Source organism: Drosophila miranda, assembly GCF_003369915.1.
Source record: "Drosophila miranda strain MSH22 chromosome Y unlocalized genomic scaffold, D.miranda_PacBio2.1 Contig_Y1_pilon, whole genome shotgun sequence".
In the NCBI taxonomy this organism is placed as follows: domain Eukaryota; kingdom Metazoa; phylum Arthropoda; class Insecta; order Diptera; family Drosophilidae; genus Drosophila; species Drosophila miranda.
This window is the reverse complement of record NW_022881603.1, coordinates 584,885-604,918: the sequence shown is the minus strand read 5'-3', so window position 1 is coordinate 604,918 and position 20,034 is coordinate 584,885. Positions and strand designations below refer to the sequence as shown.

At 47.5% G+C, this 20,034-nt stretch overlaps 2 protein-coding genes, 1 long non-coding RNA gene and 1 pseudogene across 3 annotated transcripts; all 4 read left to right on the top strand.

Annotated features, from left to right (window-relative positions):
• The first annotated feature begins 14 nt into the window (after positions 1–14).
• On the top strand, positions 15–1,771 carry LOC117191993 (annotated as a pseudogene).
• Positions 1,772–3,396: 1,625 nt separating this feature from the next.
• Positions 3,397–4,211, top strand: LOC117191094. Its single transcript, XM_033396056.1, has 2 exons — positions 3,397–3,980; positions 4,083–4,211. The coding sequence occupies exons 1-2, from the start codon at positions 3,426–3,428 to the stop codon at positions 4,083–4,085; spliced, it is 558 nt and encodes a 185-aa protein (XP_033251947.1). The 5' UTR covers positions 3,397–3,425; the 3' UTR covers positions 4,086–4,211.
• Positions 4,212–10,468: 6,257 nt separating this feature from the next.
• On the top strand, positions 10,469–11,290 carry LOC117191095. Its single transcript, XR_004473933.1, has 3 exons — positions 10,469–10,579; positions 10,644–11,133; positions 11,194–11,290. It is a non-coding gene; the product is annotated as an uncharacterized LOC117191095 (long non-coding RNA).
• On the top strand, positions 11,286–18,753 carry LOC117191092 (probable cytochrome P450 12a5, mitochondrial). The gene is made up of 2 exons (XM_033396055.1): positions 11,286–11,641; positions 18,190–18,753. The coding sequence occupies exons 1-2, from the start codon at positions 11,396–11,398 to the stop codon at positions 18,736–18,738; spliced, it is 795 nt and encodes a 264-aa protein (XP_033251946.1). The 5' UTR covers positions 11,286–11,395; the 3' UTR covers positions 18,739–18,753.
• Positions 18,754–20,034: the final 1,281 nt, after the last annotated feature.

Genomic DNA, 20,034 nt, shown 5'->3' with positions numbered 1-20,034 from the left:
ACAAGCAAGTGGCGGCCGTCTCTTTCAGTGGACAGCAGGTTAGAGGATAGAAGCTGGCAATGATTTGGTATGTAAAATGCCTCAATACCGATCATTTCCAGCGCCGGCAGACCACAGCTGCTGCAGCTCTAACCCGAGACGATGCAGAGTGGCAGCAGGCGCGTCCCTTCAGGCAGGTGCCTCGGGCCAATTTGATATCTCTGATTCCCAAAATGTTCATGCCAGGGGGTAAATATAAGAACAAGGACCTTGCGGAGTTGATAATGGCCATGCGCGAAGACTATGGCAGCATTCATGTTGTGCCAGGCATCATGGGAGGACCTCCCATGTTGAGTACACACAATCCCAAGGACTTCGAGGTAGTATTCCGGCACGAGGGCACGTGGCCAAATCGGCCTGGCGCCGACGCTCTTTTGTACCATCGGCAGACGCACAGAAAGGATTTCTTTCAGGGCGTCGAAGGCGTCGCACCCACCCAAGGAAAGGCGTGGGGCGACTTTCGATCGGCTGTAAATCCAGTCCTCATGCAGCCCAAGAACGCAAGGCTTTTCTACAAGAAAATGTCCCAGGTCAATTAGGAATTTGTGCAGCGGTAGGCCATTTCACAAATGTGTTTCTTTAAATACTTAAAAACTGTTTTCCATTTAAAGCATTAAAGCCATCCGTGATGCCAGCACTCTAGATGTTCCTGATAACTTCATAGACACCATCAATCGCTGGACCCTGGAGTCAGTCTCCGTCGTGGCATGGGACAGGCAGTTGGACTGCTGAAGGAGTCGAACAAAAGGATCGAAGCCACAAAGCTTTTCCACCTCTTGGAAGATTTCTTTAAAGTATCTGCTGATCTGGAGCTGAAGCCCTCCGCCTGGCGCATGTTCAAAACGCCCAAACTGATGAAAATTATGAACATTCTCGACACCATTCTGTACATTATATCGGCATATATTGATGAGGCGGTAGAGCGATTGGAGAAGGAAGCCAAAGAGGGTGTTGTCCGTCCTGAGAACGAGCAGAGTGTACTGGAAAAGCTGCTCAAGGTCGACAAGAAGGTGGCCACAATCATGGCCATGGACATGCTAATGGCCGGAGTTGATACCGTACGTACTCTGCAGATCACGTAATAATCAGAGATTGATATAATTCGATATTTTTTCAGACCTCTAGCACATTTACAGGGGTCATGCTCTGCCTTGCCAAGAATCCCGAAAAGCAGGCCATACTCCGAGAGGAGGTGATGAAGATACTACCCCACAAGGACTCGGATTTCACGGAGGAATCCATGAAGAACGTTCCCTATTTGCGTGCCAGCATCAAAGAGTCGCATCGGATGTACCCGCTGGCTGTTATGAATGCCCGAGTTCTCAATCGGGATAGCGTTTTGAGCGGATACCAAGTGCCAGCTGGTACCTGTGTGTCGATGATTCCCCTGAGTTTGCTATCAAGCGAGGAGCACTTCCCCAAGGCTGCTGAGTTCCTGCCAGAACGTTGGATTCGTAGCGCCACAGACTCCACCGGGCAATGCCCGGCAAATGACTTGAAGCTGAAGAATCCGTTTGTGTTCTTGCCCTTCGGATTTGGACCCCGGATGTGCGTTGGAAAGCGCATCGTGGACATGGAGCTGGAGCTGGGCATCGCCCGGCTCCTTCGGAACTTCAACATCGAGTTCAATCACTCCACGGAAAAAGCCTTCCGCAGTGAACTGATCAGCTTTCCCAACATACCGCTCAAGTTCAAGTTCACGGATTTGGCCAACTGAGCCGTTCAATTATTCAATATTAGACGGTGTCTTCATCGTAGCGAATGTGTTCGATATACTCATATTCACGTTATATTTTCCTATCTTCTATATACAATAGAATACATTTGATAAATATGCATACGAGGTTGTATATGTATGAATGTTTCACTTTGTTTGCGGGCAGTAAACATATTTCTCATCCTAAATTATCTTTACAACTGGAAAACCTTGAAGGAACTTATTTGCAATAAAAAGTAGGTGTTTTTTTTTGCCGCACGTCAATCAGAATCAACTTGCTTTGTGCTTTGAGGCATGAGGCAAATCAAGCACACAAAATTTTCATTGTGCAATTTGTGCCAACACGAGAGGCAACACTTATCTGTGCGGAGGCATTTTCCTTGAGCAACACATTGTGCAATCGAAATCCTGCACACATCACATAAATTCCTTCCATTCGCGAATACAAGACCCATTCCTATTTGCTATGGTTGACCCAACCTCCATCAAGGGAGAGATCCTTGAGATGACTGGCGAGCATGTGGAGCAGCTCCATTCAGCTGACCGAGTCGCGGGAGAAGCAGGCGGCCATCCTGGATGACATAGCCGCACTCCGAGCCGAGGCCAGCGACCTCACCCGACTCCTCCATGAGACGGTGGACATTGGTCAGAGGCCCGACGATGTGCCACTGATCATATGGCAGCTGAAGCTGGACAAAAGCATTGAGCATCTGCGCGAGAAGCTCTCGAAACGTCGGGCGGAGATCGGGGAGCTGCTGCTCCAGCAGGAGCAGCTCTGCGAAGAGCTGGGCGCACTGCCGCTCCCTCTACTGGCGGACCCGCTGCCCCTGCCCGATGAGATGGACGGCTTTCGCGACCATCTCGACAACCTGCGCTCTCAGCGCGCAGTGCGCCAGACGGAGCTGGACCAGCTGCGCAAGGCCATCAAGCATGACATGAAGATGCTCGAGCTGATGCCCAGACCGATGCAGAGGATCGCCTACTGAACGATCTGAGCCACAATCTAACACCAGAGACACTAGAGCGGCTGCGGCAGATGCGCAACAGTTATGCCGAGCAGATCCAGGAGCTGCGCTCCAAAATCCATGACATGCGCGAGAAGATCTACGTGCTGTGGGATCGCCTCCAGGAGACGGACGAGAGCGCCATGCGACGAGTGCGCGAGTGCACCGAGAATACGCAGCGCACCTATGATATCCTCCATTCGGAGCTGCAGCGCTGCCAGGCACTGCGCAGCCAGAACCTCAAGACGTTCATCGAGCAGCTGCGCGTTGAGATAAGCAAGTGGTGGGATCTTACGCTCAAGAGCCAGCAGGAGCGCAAGCGTTTCTCCAACTACTACAATAAGTATTACAACGAAGACCTGTTGGAGCTGCACGAGCTGGAGCTGGATGATCTGAAGAGCTTCTACACGTGCAACAAGGAGATTTTCGATCTGTACGAGAGCCGTGCAGAACTTTGGTCCCGCATGCAGGCTCTAGATGTAAAGGCCAACGAGCCGAATCGTTTCAACAATCGTGGCGGCCAGTTCCTTAAAGAGGAAAAGGAACGCAAGGCCATCACCTCGAAGCTGCCCAAGATTGAGCAGCAGATCACTGAACTGGTGCACGCCTATGAGGTGCAATCGCATGGCCCGTTTCTGGTTTATGGCGAGAACATACTGTAGCTGATGGCTGGCGAATGGGAGAACTATCGGCAGGCCAAGCAGAGCTCGGCCCGCAAGAAGGCCCCGCCCACCACGATGACTGCCGGTTCAACGGCCCCTCGCACGCCCCGAACTTTAAAGAACATGTCCTCAATGTCGACCTCGACAATGTCGTTGCGCAAGACCCCAACAATCCAGCTGATCACTCCCAATATGACCAAGAGCACTGGGAATCTGCACAAGCGACTGAATCCATCAGCAGCCGCCAGCTCTTCGGGGTATCGGACTCCCAACGCCAAGCGCAGCCTCATGAGCTCTCTGAATTCGATACGCCCGTCGCCGTCTACCGCACAGCGGCTGGCCAACAGCCAGCTGAAGGCGTCCAAGTCGCCACTAAAGCGGGTTCGCGTCCTGGACAACACATTGCGTCGCAGCGGGGGATTGGGCAGACGCAGCATTGGCACACGCTCGAACAAGAAGCCACGCACAAAAACAGCGGTGCCGGATACAAGATCGCCCAGCGATTCCGAGTATATGACCGATGAGACCACTGAAAATGACCGCGAAGCCGGGATCTCCTATGAAGAATTGGTGCCCACGAGTCGCCCCTCAGTGCTGCCCGTCGGCGGGGCTCAGCATCAGCGCAATCGCGTGGCTGTGCCACGAATTCGCCATGCCATGTAAACCACAATTCGGTGGCGTCGGCCGCCAACACACCGTCAAAGCAGGCGGTCAATCAGGAGGAGAGGCCTCGATTTGGCAATCAATTGAAGCTCCCATCGCCACGTGAAAGTCGCATGTGGCCGAATCCACGATGAGATTATTGGAATTTTTATTTGCGTTTTATGTTTGATTTCATTTTTTGTACCTTTATCTGTTTATCTCTGTTTCATTTATTTTCGATGTTGGCCCAATAAAAATTAAATTACCTTCAAGAAGGACAACCAAACCAAAAAAAAAGAGGGGGAACGTTGTGAGTTGCTGCGGAGACCGCAACTCTACAGTTATACCCGATACTAAGTCAGTATGACTCTCCTCCGGCAGACGCCGCTAATATTAAACGACACGACAAGGAGTGCGTGCGAGAGAGACAGAAAATCAGTCTGAGCGTGACGTCGGGGGCTGCGTAGCCAGTGCAAATTGATTTGTTCCTTTTGGCTACAAAAATAATCCGATCTGATCCAGATTCAGCAATCTGATAGATATGGTCATTATCTATGATTCTGCGTTTTTAGTTTTCTCGAATGTGCAATCTTGTGGATGCAACAGATTTTCGTTCTTTGTGGGGGCGGAAGGGGGTGGGGCGAAATTCTGAGATATACTTTTAATAGTGAGATCTAACAGAAGTGCGGCTACCAAATTTGGTTACTCTAGCCTTAATAGTCTCTGAGATTTGTGGATGCCCCAGATTTTCGTCCTTTGCGGGGGCGGAAGTGGGCGGGGCGAAGTTTTGAAATATTTTTGTAGCAGTGACATATCACAGAAGTCTGGATCCAAAACATCGTTGCTCTAGCTCTTATAGTCTTTGAGCACTAGGCGCTGAAGGGGACGGACGGACGGACGGACGGACAGACGGACAGACAGACAGGGCTCAATCGACTCGGCTATTGATGCTGATCAAGAATATATATGTAAGATTAATAATAATGTATCGTTTATTAATAGTGTTTTTCGAAAAAGAGTACAAAGTGTATGATTTAAGATGTGCAATTAATGAGTCTGTTCTTCCGTCTTTTTGTTCAACTTTCTGCTTCTACTTCCAACAACCGACTCCCGTATCGATAACCCCTTATCGGTTAGGTCTTTTAAACATCGGTTAAGTCTGGTTATATCGGTTAGGTCTTATCGATGGTATCTTAAGTTCAAATGTTAATTTAGATGGGATAGTGCTAACTGCTTGATACACTGTCCTTTACATTCGGCCCTCCTGCTCATCTTCATCTGTCCCAGATGATAATATATCATCGTTCTCTGAGACAAAACGCCATAGCTTCATATTGTCACTGCTCGTTGCTGTGATATTTGGCCCCTCGACTTGAGCAACCTTTCTGACGTCGTAGCGACCGTTCCGCTTTACCTTGGTGACTTCATATGGGCCTAGATACTCGCTGGCCAACTTGCGTCCTGCGACGAACTGCGTCCTCTAGATCGCGACCATGTCTCCTAGTCTGTAGCCGTGCTCAGGTCGTCGTTTTTTTTATCATAATAGCGCTTGTACACCTCTTGCGCCTTCTCAATGTTTTGTTTCGCTTGGTCACGCAGTTCTTGGCGCTCGTTGTTAAACTGCGCAACCAACTCCTCGTTGAGCACGTCCAATAGTCGACTTTCAGCTTGTCTGTGCATCTTTGTCCCAAACATGACCTCGAATGGCGACGACTTCAACGTAGAATGCACATGCGAATTAATCGCCATCTGGACCTGTGGCACATGCTTGTACCACTTCGTTGACTCCTGAGCTGAGAGCTTTGCGATGATACCCAAACTTGAACGGTTCACCCGCTCAATCTGACCGTTGCCTCTCGCCACACCTGGCGTTGTACACACATGTTCGACTTTGTTCTCGTTGAGAAACTCGCTGAATGCGTTGGATGTAAGCGCTGCTCCTCTGTCGCTGACTATGCGCTTGGGAAAACCAAACACAAATGACCAATCTCTCAGCCTCTTCACAACTTCTTCGTGACCTGTTGACTTAGTTGGGAACAGCCACACAAACTTGGAGAATGCATCTACCACAGCAAAAATGTACTTGTATTGCTTGGCTGTCGCATCCATTGGTCCCAAATGATCAACGTGCAGCGTGTATAGTGGTGTGTCCCCCTTGTCAATGCAATGAAGATAGCCTTCTTGTTTGCCCAACTTTTTGCTGAAAATTATACAACTGATACAATTAGTAATCAACTTATTTACTTTCCGTTCAAGGTGCGGAATCCAGTATTGCTGCTGAACTGAGTGCATTGTCTTCGCTGTGGAGAAATGACCAACTTCATGCGATCCTTGAATGATTTCCCTTTCCATCAGCCTTGGAACCACCAAAACGTCATTGCCATTTACAGATTTGAAGAGAAGACCTCCTTTAAGCTTGTAGTCTTGATATGGGTGCTGCTTCAGGATCTCAACTGTGGCTTTGATGAAATCGTCATCCTGCTGTGCGCTCTTTATCCGAGCTGTTAGCTCCGTCGTCACGAACATGCATGTCTGCGGAAAACGACTGAGACAGTCCACGTGTCTCATTCTGTCCCCTGGGCGGTGTACTGCTTTGAATGTAAAGTCCTCCATATACAGAATCCACTGGGAAACTTCTCTGGGTATATCTACTTTCGTTGTTGTCTGCTTAAACGCCGCACAGTCAGTGGCAAGATCAAATTTGATCCCCAACAGGTAGTGACGAAACTTCTTGAGTGCGAGGTATGCAGCTTTGACCTCCAAATAGTAACTGTGACGTTTGGACTCGGCTTGTGTAGTCTTTTTACTCCAATAGTAAATCGGGTGGAAATTGCCATCAGACTGCTGCAACAGAACTGCTCCGAAACCTTCTTTGGATGCATCCGTGTGGAGTTCCGTTGGCGCTTCTCGTGAGTATAAATGTAATACAGGTGCGATTACATGCAGATTCTTTAAGGTTTGTAGCGACTGTTGCTCTGCTTCGCCAATGTTCAAAACTGCTTCCTTCCTGAGTAGATTCGTGAGCGGCCGGGGAACTTGTGCATAGCCAGGGATGAACTTTCTTAAAAATTCTGTGAGTCCCAGAAATGCTTGAACTGCTTTAATGTCTTTGGGCATAGCAAACCGTCTGACAGCTGCTGTCTTCTCTTTGCCGGGCCAGATTCTCCCGTCCTCAATGATATGGCCCAGAAAGCTAATGCGTGGCTGCATGAAGCTACATTTCTTCCACTTGATCTTTAGGCCAAACTGCGCAGCTGTCTCCAGGACCAACTTTGTCTTCCTCATGCATACCTCGGGCGACGCGGCGTAAACAATTATGTCGTCCATATAAAGCTGCATAATGTCAGAGTTGATTAATTCTTGAAAAATATAGCTTACGAACCGAATGAACGCAGCTGGCGAGTTCTTGAATCCGAAAGGCGCTTTATTAAACTCGAATAATCCCTCCTTTGTAACAAAGGCCGTATACGACTTGCTTTGCTCTTCCATAGGCACATGGAAAAATCCGTTTTCAAGGTCCATTATGGTAAACCACTTAGCCGACTGCAGCTTTTCCAAGACTTCCTCCATGATCGGGACTGGGAAGCAGTCCAGCAATACCATGCTGTTTAACTTCCTGTAGTCTACGCAAACTCTAAGTGTACCATCTTTTTTCTTCACGACGACAACTCTGCTCGCTACATTTGAAGACGACTTGCGCACGATTCCTTGCTCGATCCATTCTTCGACTTGCTTCTTTACGGCACTGGCTTCGTCTGTTGATAAACGACTCGGTGAGTGATGAAACGGCTTGATTAATCCGTCGGGAACTATCTTCAGTTGGATTGGAGACTGCTTTGCAACTTCTGTGGGCATTTGGTAACTGTTTCTTATCATCTGTTCAACGTCTTTTCGATATTGCGACGGAGCTACAAAGGATGACTCTTCAGTTACATTATATATAAGAGCATGCTCATCTATGCGTCATGCTTCAAAAACGTGTATCCTTGCATATCAGCGACGAAACGGAACTTTTTAATGAAATCATGCCCCAAAAGTGCGTCGAAATCAATCTGGCTACTGGGGACTACTAAAAACTTCTGTGTGGTCTGCAACTTATCCACGGTAACTTGGTAACTTCTGCATTAAAGTATCCAACAGGCTTTGTTGATATCTGACCCAGACCGCGCAACATAGTTGTGCACTTCAAAAGTTTAACGTTTTTCAAGGTCTTCAACATACTCTCTTTGATTATGGTTACATCTGACCCTGTATCCACAAGACAGTCAACAACAATGCCGTTTATTTGAATTTTTTTCATGCGACTGCGATCCAAAATGACGCGAACTTTATCAACTTTATCAGCTTCATAAGGACAGTTACGCGAAATGTGACCATTCTGATTGCACTTAAAACACTTTGTTTCGGCTTTGCAGTCTTTGCGTTTGTGTTCTCCTGATCCACAGTTATAGCAATATTCTTTTTTACCGCTTTGCCCACTTTGCTGCTTGAAACTCGTTTTATGCTGTTCGTTATTGCCCTTCTTCTCCGATTTGTTCAAACGATCATAGATATCGAACTCTTCTTTCAAGGCCCTGAAGGTCTTACAGCGATACATGGCATACTTATACTCGTTTCTTATGTCCAGACCGTTTACAATATGGCTTATAACAGCCGCGTGTTCAACATGTCCGACTGCTGCTATTTTTCTCATCTGCAGCAAGTACTCGTGCATCGACTCACTACTCTTCCTCTTTCTTTCTTGCAGCAGCTTATGAATGTCTGCACTGTTATAGCTACATGTGAATTCATCCAATAATACGTTCTTGAGTTCCTCATAGGTGCACACGCATTCAGCTTCAAGGAAAAGCTTAGCTGCACCGGTCATTTTTCCTCTGGCCTGCACATACTTTTGCTTTTCAGTAAGCTCATATGCGTCGGCATTTTTTTCGAATATCTCAAACCATTTTTCTATGGGAACCGATTTTCCATCACAATCGCTCACAACTTTTGTAAAATTATCTGGAGCGATCTTCATTTCTCGTTGCTCATCGCAAAGCAGTTTCAAACTTAGCAACTTTATCATTTGATCAATCTTGTCATCACTATTGTTTTCTGCATTTTCTAAATCTTCCATCTCGTTTGCACTCGGGCGCGACGTTCCTGGTACAGCTTCTTCCTTCTCTCTCTCTTTCCAGTGCAACGGCGGCGGTGTTTGCATCATTTTGCGGCTCTTTTCGACTTGTGTCTGTGTACCCGACGAGTGCTTGTCTTTTCTGTTTATAAGTGTGTATCACACACAACGTGTCTGTGCGTGTTTTTTCTGCTTGTGTACGTACTGCGCACGGACAAGGCGACGCTGCGGCGCGACAATGAATTTCACAATTTTCCAACCGAATTAAACGACCGATCTTTTATTAAACTCCGTGTCTACTGTTAGGCTCACAGAATTTGGATTGTTCAACTTAATGTTTATAGCCACCAACAACAACTTTACAACTTTATGTAGCTACAAACAACAACTTTAACAACTTTTCAACAATCCTCTTCTTGCATCAGCTTCTGCTTTCTTCTGTTTTTCTTTTTCACACACTCCGAGCTCTGTATTCGACGCGGACGAGCCCCCAAATGTAAGATTAATAATAATGTATCGTTTATTAATAGTGTTTTTCGAAAAAGAGTACAAAGTGTATGATTTAAGATGTGCAATTAATGAGTCTGTTCTTCCGACTTTTTGTTCAACTTTCTGCTTCTACTTCCAACAACCGACTCCCGTATCGATAGCCCCTTATCGGTTAGGTCTTTTAAACATCGGTTAAGTCTGGTTATATCGGTTAGGTCTTATCGATGGTATCTTAAGTTCAAATGTTAATTTAGATGGGATAGTGCTAACTGCTTGATACACTGTCCTTTACATATATACTTTATGGGGTCGGAAACGATTTCTTCAGGACGTTACACACATCCACTTTTACCACAAATCTAATATACCCCAATACTCATTTTGAGTATCGGGTATAAAAAGCGCTAAAGATTAGCTTGTTTATATTATTATCAGGCCCAAAACTTTCGGCAGTCTACCGACCATTCCATGCCCAATAAATTAAATTTGGCCAAAAAATCTGATGCCATAATTATGGCGATTTATTTGTTTCATTTCATTGAGAGTCAGATCAATCATAATACTATATTCCTAAATATTCCGTAGAAGGTATAACATAGTCGATCAAATAGCAGTCTATATTAAAAAAATATGGCAAATGTTTACAATTATTTCTGTTTGGCATTCGCACGCTCCCGCGAACGTGTTTTGGCACTCTCTCTCTCTCTTGTTCTGTTTGTGCTCTGTTATCGGTCAGCTCTTTTTGCAACAAAGCTCTCGCAGGCCTTTCAAATAGCTAGCTAATGGAATGATTTAGCAGTATAGCTCTGGCAGTGAATGAATTAAGTTCCTAACAAGAAAAATGTTGAAAGTGCGCAGCGGTCTATCTATAATTCAGGCGCAAAAAGCAGCCCTCTCTGTCAGCAGTCCGCTGGTAAATATATAGTATACATATAGATCCGATATCACAGTGATATACGTTTTTAAATCTCTTGTAGCGTTGGCAGACCACAGCAGCTGTAGCAGAGCCCAGAAATGATGCAGAGTGGCTACAAGCTCGTCCCTTTGATCAGATTCCTAGTACAACTTTTCTGTCTACTGTTCGGAATTTTATGCCTGGAGGAAAATATAGCAAACTGGACATTGTGAAATTGTTCAAAGCTTTGCAAGACGACTATGGAAACATATTATATTTACCAGGTATGATGGGGGAGGTACGTCATACCTGATGACTCACAATCCCAAGGACTTCGAGGTCGTGTTCCGGAACGAAGGAGTGTGGCCGCATCGGCCTGGCAGCGATACTCTTCGCTATCATCGGAAGACTCATAGAAAGGATTTCTTACAGTGAGTGGAGGCAGCTTTACCCACACAAGGAAAAACCTGGAGCGACTTTCGATCGGCTGTAAATCCTGTCCTAATGCAGCCGAAGAACGTGCGGCTTTACTATAAGAAGATGTCCCAAGTGAACCAGGAGTTTGTGCAACGGTGCGTATGACTGATAATAAATCCCTGTTTACGCTCAAGTATGTTCTCCGCCCTTCACAGTATTAAAGCACTCCGTGATATCGATACCCAGGAAGCTCCAGATGATTTCTTAAACGTTATAAATCGGTGGACCCTCGAGTCAGTCTCTGTGGTGGCTGTGGACAAGCAGTTGGGACTGCTCAAAGAGTCGGGCGATAACGACCAGGCTGTGTTACTTTTCAAGTACCTGGACGATTTTTTTGAATTAACAGCCGATCTGGAGATGAAGCCCTCCATCTGGCGTTACGTTAAAACACCCAAGCTAATGAAGCTAATGAAGTCCCTAGATGGCGCTCAAGAAATAACTTCAGCGTATGTAGACGAAGCTATAGAGCGTCTAGAGAAAGAGGCCAAGGAGGGTGTTGTCCGCCCTGAGAGCGAGCAGAGTGTACTGGAAAAGCTGCTCAAGATCGACAAAAAGGTGGCGACGGTTATGGCCATGGACATGCTAATGGCCGGAGTGGATACCGTACGTAGTCTGTTGTTCTCATACTTACCCTTATCTCATACATCCTTTTTTTCCAGACCTCAAGTACCTTTACAGCGGCCTTGCTGTGCCTTGCCAAGAATCAGGAGAAGCAGGCCGTACTCCGAGAAGAGGTGATGAAGGTTCTACCCGAGAAGGACTCCGAATTCACTGAGGCATCGATGAAGAGTCACAACGGATCTATCCTTTGGTCATCGGCAATGGCCGATTTCTCAATCGGGACAGCGTTTTGAGCGAATACCAAGTGCCAGCTGGTACCTGTGTGTCGATGGTTCCCCTGAGCTTGCTATCAAGCGAGGAGCACTTCCCCAAGGCTGCTGAGTTCCTGCCAGAACGTTGGATTCGTAACGCCACAGACTCCAACGGGCAATGCCCGGCAAATGACTTGAAGCTGAAGAATCCGTTTGTGTTCTTGCCCTTCGGATTTGGACCCCGGATGTGCGTTGGAAAGCGCATCGTGGAACTTTAGCATCGAGTTCAATCATCCCACGGAGAACGCTTTCCGCTCCTCCCTGATCAATTTGCCCAACAGTAAACACATTTCTCATCCTAAATTATCTTTACAACTGGAAAACCTTGAAGGAACTTATTTGCAATATAAAGTAGGTGTTTTTTTGGCCGCACGTCAATCAGAATCAACTTGTTTTGTGCTTTGTGGCAAATCAAGCACACAAAATTTTCATTGAGCAACACATTGTGCAATCGAAATCCTGCACACATCACATAAATTCCTTCCATTCGCGAATACAAGACCCATTCCTATTGGCTATGGTTGACCCAACCTCCATCAAGGGAGAGATCCTTGAGATGACTGGCGAGCATGTGGAGCAGCTCCATTCAATGTGGTCCCTCATGTTCCAGCCGAAGACATGCGAGGACTTTCTGCACAAACTCAAGGCGCACGCGGATAATTTCTATACGGATCTGCTGACCGAGTCGCGGGAAAAGCAGGCGGCCATCCTGGATGACATAGCCGCACTCCGACCTCACCCGACTCCTCTATGAGACGGTGGACATTGGTCAGAGGCCCGACGATGTGCCACTGATCATATGGCAGCTGAAGCTGGACAAAAGCATTGAGCATCTGCGCGAGGAGCTCTCGAAACGTCGGGCGGAGATCGGGGAGCTGCTGCTCCAGCAGGAGCAGCTCTGCGAAGAGCTGGGCGCACTGCCGCTCCCTCTACTGGCGGACCCGCTGCCCCTGCCCGATGAGATGGACGGCTTTCGCGACCATCTCGACAACCTGCGCTCTCAGCGCGCAGTGCGCCAGACGGAGCTGGACCAGCTGCGCAAGGCCATCAAGCATGACACGAAGATGCTCGAGCTAATGCCCCAGACCGATGCAGAGGATCGCCTACTGAACGATCTGAGCCACAATCTAACACCAGAGACACTAGAGCGGCTGCGGCAGATGCGCAACAGTTATGCCGAGCAGATCCAGGAGCTGCGCTCCAAAATCCATGACATGCGCGAGAAGATCTACGTGCTGTGGGATCGCCTCCAGGAGAAGGACGAGAGCGCCATGCGACGAGTGCGCGAGTGCACCGAGAATACGCAGCGCACCTATGACATCCTCCATTCGGAGCTGCAGCGCTGCCAGGCACTGCGCAGCCAGAACCTCAAGACGTTCATCGAGCAGCTGCGCGTCGAGATAAGCAAGTGGTGGGATCTAACGCTCAAGAGCCAGCAGGAGCGCAAGCGTTTCTCCAACTACTACAATAAGTATTACAACGAAGACCTGTTGGAGCTGCACGAGCTGGAGCTGGATGATCTGAAGAGCTTCTACACGTGCAACAAGGAGATTTTCGATCTGTACGAGAGCCGTGCAGAACTTTGGTCCCGCATGCAGGCTCTAGAGGCAAAGGCCAACGAGCCGAATCGTTTCAACAATCGTGGCGGCCAGTTCCTTAAAGAGGAAAAGGAACGCAAGGCCATCACCTCGAAGCTGCCCAAGATTGAGCAGCAGATCACAACTGGTGCACGCCTATGAGGTGCAATCGCATGGCCCGTTTCTGGTTTATGGCGAGAACATACTGTAGCTGATGGCTGGCGAATGGGAGAACTATCGGCAGGCCAAGCAGAGCTCGGCCCGCAAGAAGGCCCCGCCCACCACGAGGACGGGCAGCAGCAGCAAATTGATGATGCCACCGCCGACTGCCGGTTCAACGGCCCCTCGCACGCCCCGAACTTTGAAGAATATGTCCTCAATGTCGACCTCGACAATGTCGTTGCGCAAGACCCCAACAATCCAGCTGATCACTCCCAATATGACCAAGAGCACTGGGAATCTGCACAAGCGACTGAATCCATCAGCAGCCGCCAGCTCTTCGGGGTATCGGACTCCCAACGCCAAGCGCAGCCTCATGAGCTCTCTGAATTCGATACGCCCGTCGCCGTCTACCGCACAGCGGCTGGCCAACAGCCAGCTGAAGACGTCCAAGTCGCCACTAAAGCGGGTCCGCGTCGTGGACAACACATTGCGTCGCAGCGGGGGATTGGGCAGACGCAGCATTGGCACACGCTCGAACAAGAAGCCACGCACAAAATCAGCGGTGCCGGATACAAGATCGCCCAGCGATTCCGAGTATATGACCGATGAGACCACTGAAAATGACCGCGAAGCCGGGATCTCCTATGAAGAATTGGTGCCCACGAGTCGCTCCTCAGTGCTGCCCGTCGGCGGGGCTCAGCATCAGCGCATTCGCGTGGCTGTGCCACGAATTCGCCATGTCCTCGTAAACCATGGAGAGGCCTCGATTTGGCAATCAATTGAAGCTCCCATCGCCACGTGAAAGTCGCATGTGGCCGAATCCACGATGAGATTATTGGAATTTTTATTTGCGTTTTATGTTTGATCTCATTTTTTGTACCTTTATCTGTTTATCTCTGTTTCATTTATTTTCGATGTTGGCCCAATAAAAATTAAATTACCTTCAAGAAGGACAACCGAACCAAAAAAAAAATAACAAGATATAAAAAAGCGCTAAAGATTAGCTTGCTTATATTATTATCAGGCCCAAAACTTTCGGCAGTCTACCGACCATTCCATGCCCAATAAATTAAATTTGGCCAAAAAATCTGATGCCATAATTATGCGATTTATTTGTTTCATTACATTGAGAGTCAGATCAATCATAATACTATATTCCTAAATATTCCGTAGAAGGTATAACATAGTCGATCAAATAGCAGTCGATATTAAAAAACGAGGGGGAACGTTGTGAGTTGCTGCGGACACCGCAACTCTACAGTTATACCCGATACTAAGTCAGTATGGCTCTCCTCCGGCAGACGCCGCTAATATTGAGCGACACGACAAAGAGTGCGTGCGAGAGAGACAGAAAATCAGTTTGAGCGTGAAGTCGGGCGCTGCGTAGCCAGTGCAAATTGATTTGTTCCTTTTGGCTATAAAAATGATCTGATCTGATCCAGATTCAGCAATCTGATAGATATGGTCATTATCTATGATTCTGCGTTTTTAGTTTTCTCGAATGTGCAACAGATTTTCGTCTTTTGTGGGGGCGGAAGGGGGTGGGGCGAAATTTTGAGATATACGTTTTATAGTGAGATCTGACAGGAGTGCGGATACTAAATTTGATTACTCTAGCCTAAATAGTCTCTGAGATTTGTGAATATCCCCAGATTTTCGTCCTTTGCGGGGGCGGAAGGGGGTGTGGCGAAATTTTGAAACAAACTCGTCTCGGTCCGATATATTAGGAGTGTGGATACCAAATTTGGTTGCTCTAGCTTTTATAGTCTCTGAGATCTAGGCGCTAATGTTTTACTCTAAGCAAAGCCGGCTATGCTACGTGTGTGTTAGAGAGAGACAGGGCGAGAAAAAATGAAATTGTTTTCTTGATGCTGGCTATAATAATAATACGATCCAATTCAGATTCTGCAGTCAAAAAGATATGGTTATTCTCTACGATTCTGCGTTTTTGGTTTTATCGTATTTTTAAAAATGTGGATGCCACAGATTTTCGTCCTTTGTGGGGGCGGAAGTGGGCGGGGCGAAGTTTTGAAATATTTTTGTAGCAGTGACATATCACAGAAGTCTGGATCCAAAACATCGTTGCTTTAGCTCTTATAGTCTTTGAGCACTAGGCGCTGAAGGGGACGGACGGACGGACGGACGGACGGACGGACGGACGGACAGACGGACAGACAGACAGGGCTCAAACGACTCGGCTATTGATGCTGATCAAGAATATATAAACTTTATGGGGTCGGAAACGATTCCTTCTGGACGTTACACACATCCACTTTTACCACAAATCTAATATACCCCAATACCCAATACCCGTGTCTACTGTTAGGCTCACAGAATTTGGATTGTTCAACTTAATGTTTATAGCCACCAACAACAACTTTACAACTTTATGTAGCTACAAACAACAACTTTAACAACTTTTCTACAATCCTCTTCTTGCATCAGCTTCTGCTTTCTTCTGTTTTTCTTTTTCACACACTCCGAGCTCTGTATTCGACGCGGACGAGCCCCCAAATGTAAGATTAATAATAATGTATCGTTTATTAATAGTGTTTTTCGAAAAAGAGTACAAAGTGTATGATTTAAGATGTGCAATTAATGAGTCTGTTCTTCCGACTTTTTGTTCAACTTTCTGCTTCTACTTCCAACAACCGACTCCCGTATCGATAGCCCCTTATCGGTTAGGTCTTTTAAACATCGGTTAAGTCTGGTTATATCGGTTAGGTCTTATCGATGGTATCTTAAGTTCAAATGTTAATTTAGATGGGATAGTGCTAACTGCTTGATACACTGTGCTTTACATATATACTTTATGGGGTCGGAAACGATTCCTTCTGGACGTTACACACATCCACTTTTACCACAAATCTAATATACCCCAATACTCATTTTGAGTATCGGGTATAAAAAGCGCTAAAGATTAGCTTGTTTATATTATTATCAGGCCCAAAACTTTCGGCAGTCTACCGACCATTCCATGCCCAATAAATTAAATTTGGCCAAAAAATCTGATGCCATAATTATGGCGATTTATTTGTTTCATTTCATTGAGAGTCAGATCAATCATAATACTATATTCCTAAATATTCCGTAGAAGGTATAACATAGTCGATCAAATAGCAGTCTATATTAAAAAAATATGGCAAATGTTTACAATTATTTCTGTTTGGCATTCGCACGCTCCCGCGAACGTGTTTTGGCACTCTCTCTCTCTCTTGTTCTGTTTGTGCTCTGTTATCGGTCAGCTCTTTTTGCAACAAAGCTCTCGCAGGCCTTTCAAATAGCTAGCTAATGGAATGATTTAGCAGTATAGCTCTGGCAGTGAATGAATTAAGTTCCTAACAAGAAAAATGTTGAAAGTGCGCAGCGGTCTATCTATAATTCAGGCGCAAAAAGCAGCCCTCTCTGTCAGCAGTCCGCTGGTAAATATATAGTATACATATAGATCCGATATCACAGTGATATACGTTTTTAAATCTCTTGTAGCGTTGGCAGACCACAGCAGCTGTAGCAGAGCCCAGAAATGATGCAGAGTGGCTACAAGCTCGTCCCTTTGATCAGATTCCTAGTACAACTTTTCTGTCTACTGTTCGGAATTTTATGCCTGGAGGAAAATATAGCAAACTGGACATTGTGAAATTGTTCAAAGCTTTGCAAGACGACTATGGAAACATATTATATTTACCAGGTATGATGGGGGAGGTACGTCATACCTGATGACTCACAATCCCAAGGACTTCGAGGTCGTGTTCCGGAACGAAGGAGTGTGGCCGCATCGGCCTGGCAGCGATACTCTTCGCTATCATCGGAAGACTCATAGAAAGGATTTCTTACAGTGAGTGGAGGCAGCTTTACCCACACAAGGAAAAACCTGGAGCGACTTTCGATCGGCTGTAAATCCTGTCCTAATGCAGCCGAAGAACGTGCGGCTTTACTATAAGAATATGTCCCAAGTGAACCAGGAGTTTGTGCAACGGTGCGTATGACTGATAATAAATCCCTGTTTACGCTCAAGTATGTTCTCCCCCCTTCACAGTATTAAAGCACTCCGTGATATCGATACCCAGGAAGCTCCAGATGATTTCATAAACGTTATAAATCGGTGGACCCTCGAGACAGTCTCTGTGGTGGCTCTGGACAAGCAGTTGGGACTGCTCAAAGAGTCGGGCGATAACGACCAGGCTGTGTTACTTTTCAAGTACCTGGACGATTTTTTTGAATTAACAGCCGATCTGGAGATGAAGCCCTCCATCTGGCGTTACGTTAAAACACCCAAGCTAATGAAGCTAATGAAGTCCCTAGATGGCGTTCAAGAAATAACTTCAGCGTATGTAGACGAAGCTATAGAGCGTCTAGAGAAAGAGGCCAAGGAGGGTGTTGTCCGCCCTGAGAGCGGGCAGAGTGTACTGGAAAAGCTGCTCAAGATCGACAAAAAGGTAGCGACGGTTATGGTCATGGACATGCTAATGGCCGGAGTGGATACCGTACGTAGTCTGTTGTTCTCATACTTACCCTTATCTCATACATCCTTTTTTTCCAGACCTCAAGTACCTTTACAGCGGCCTTGCTGTGCCTTGCCAAGAATCCGGAGAAGCAGGCCATACTCCGAGAAGAGGTGATGAAGGTTCTACCCGAGAAGGACTCCGAATTCACTGAGGCATCGATGAAGAACGTTCCCTATCTACGTGCCTGCATCAAAGAGTCACAACGGATCTATCCTTTGGTCATCGGCAATGGCCGATTTCTCAATCGGGACAGCGTTTTGAGCGGATACCAAGTGCCAGCTGGTACCTGTGTGTCGATGGTTCCCCTGAGCTTGCTATCAAGCGAGGAGCACTTCCCCAAGGCTGCTGAGTTCCTGCCAGAACGTTGGATTCGTAACGCCACAGACTCCAACGGGCAATGCCCGGCAAATGACTTGAAGCTGAAGATTCCGTTTGTGTTCTTGCCCTTCGGATTTGGACCCCGGATGTGCGTTGGAAAGCGCATCGTGGACATGGAGCTCGAGCTGGGCATCGCTCGACTCATTCGGAACTTTAGCATCGAGTTCAATCATCCAACGGAGAACGCTTTCCGCGTTCCTCCCTGATCAATTTGCCCAACAGTAAACACATTTCTCATCCTAAATTATCTTTACAACTGGAAAACCTTGAAGGAACTTATTTGCAATATAAAGTAGGTGTTTTTTTGGCCGCACGTCAATCAGAATCAACTTGTTTTGTGCTTTGAGGCATGAGGCAAATCAAGCACACAAAATTTTCATTGTGCAATTTGTGCCAACACGAGAGGCGTCACTTATCTGTGCGGAGGCATTTTCCTTGAGCAACACATTGTGCAATCGAAATCGTGCACACATCACATAAATTCCTTCCATTCGCGAATACAAGACCCATTCCTATTGGCTATGGTTGACCCAACCTCCATCAAGGGAGAGATCCTTGATGTGACTGGCGAGCATGTGGAGCAGCTCCATTCAATGTGGTCCCTCATGTTCGAGCCGAAGACATGCGAGGACTTTCTGCACAAACTCAAAACGCACGCGGATAATTTCTATACGGATCTGCTGACCGAGTCGCGGGAGAAGCAGGCGGCCATCCTGGATGACATAGCCGCACTCCGAGCCGAGGCCAGCGACCTCACCCGACTCCTCCATGAGACGGTGGACATTGGTCAGAGGCCCGACGATGTGCCACTGATCATATGGCAGCTGAAGCTGGACAAAAGCATTGAGCATCTGCGCGAGGAGCTCTCGAAACGTCGGGCGGAGATCGGGGAGCTGCTGCTCCAGCAGGAGCAGCTCTGCGAAGAGCTGGGCGCACTGCCGCTCCCTCTACTGGCGGACCCGCTGCCCCTGCCCTGATCACTCCCAATATGACCAAGAGCACTGGGAATCTGCACAAGCGACTGAATCCATCAGCAGCCGCCAGCTCTTCGGGGTATCGGACTCCCAACGCCAAGCGCAGCCTCATGAGCTCGCTGAACTCGATACGCCCGTCGCCGTCTACCGCACAGCGGCTGGCCAACAGCCAGCTGAAGGCGTCCAAGTCGCCACTAAAGCTGGTCCGCGTCCTGGACAACACATTGCGTCGCAGCGGGGGATTGGGCAGACGCAGCATTGGCACACGCTCGAACAAGAAGCCACGCACAAAAACAGCGGTGCCGGATACAAGATCGCCCAGCGATTCCGAGTATATGACCGATGAGACCACTGAAAATGACCGCGAAGCCGGGATCTCCTATGAAGAATTGGTGCCCACGAGTCGCTCCTCAGTGCTGCCCGTCGGCGGGGCTCAGCATCAGCGCATTCGCGTGGCTGTGCCACGAATTCGCCATGTCCTCGTAAACCATGGAGAGGCCTCGATTTGGCAATCAATTGAAGCTCCCA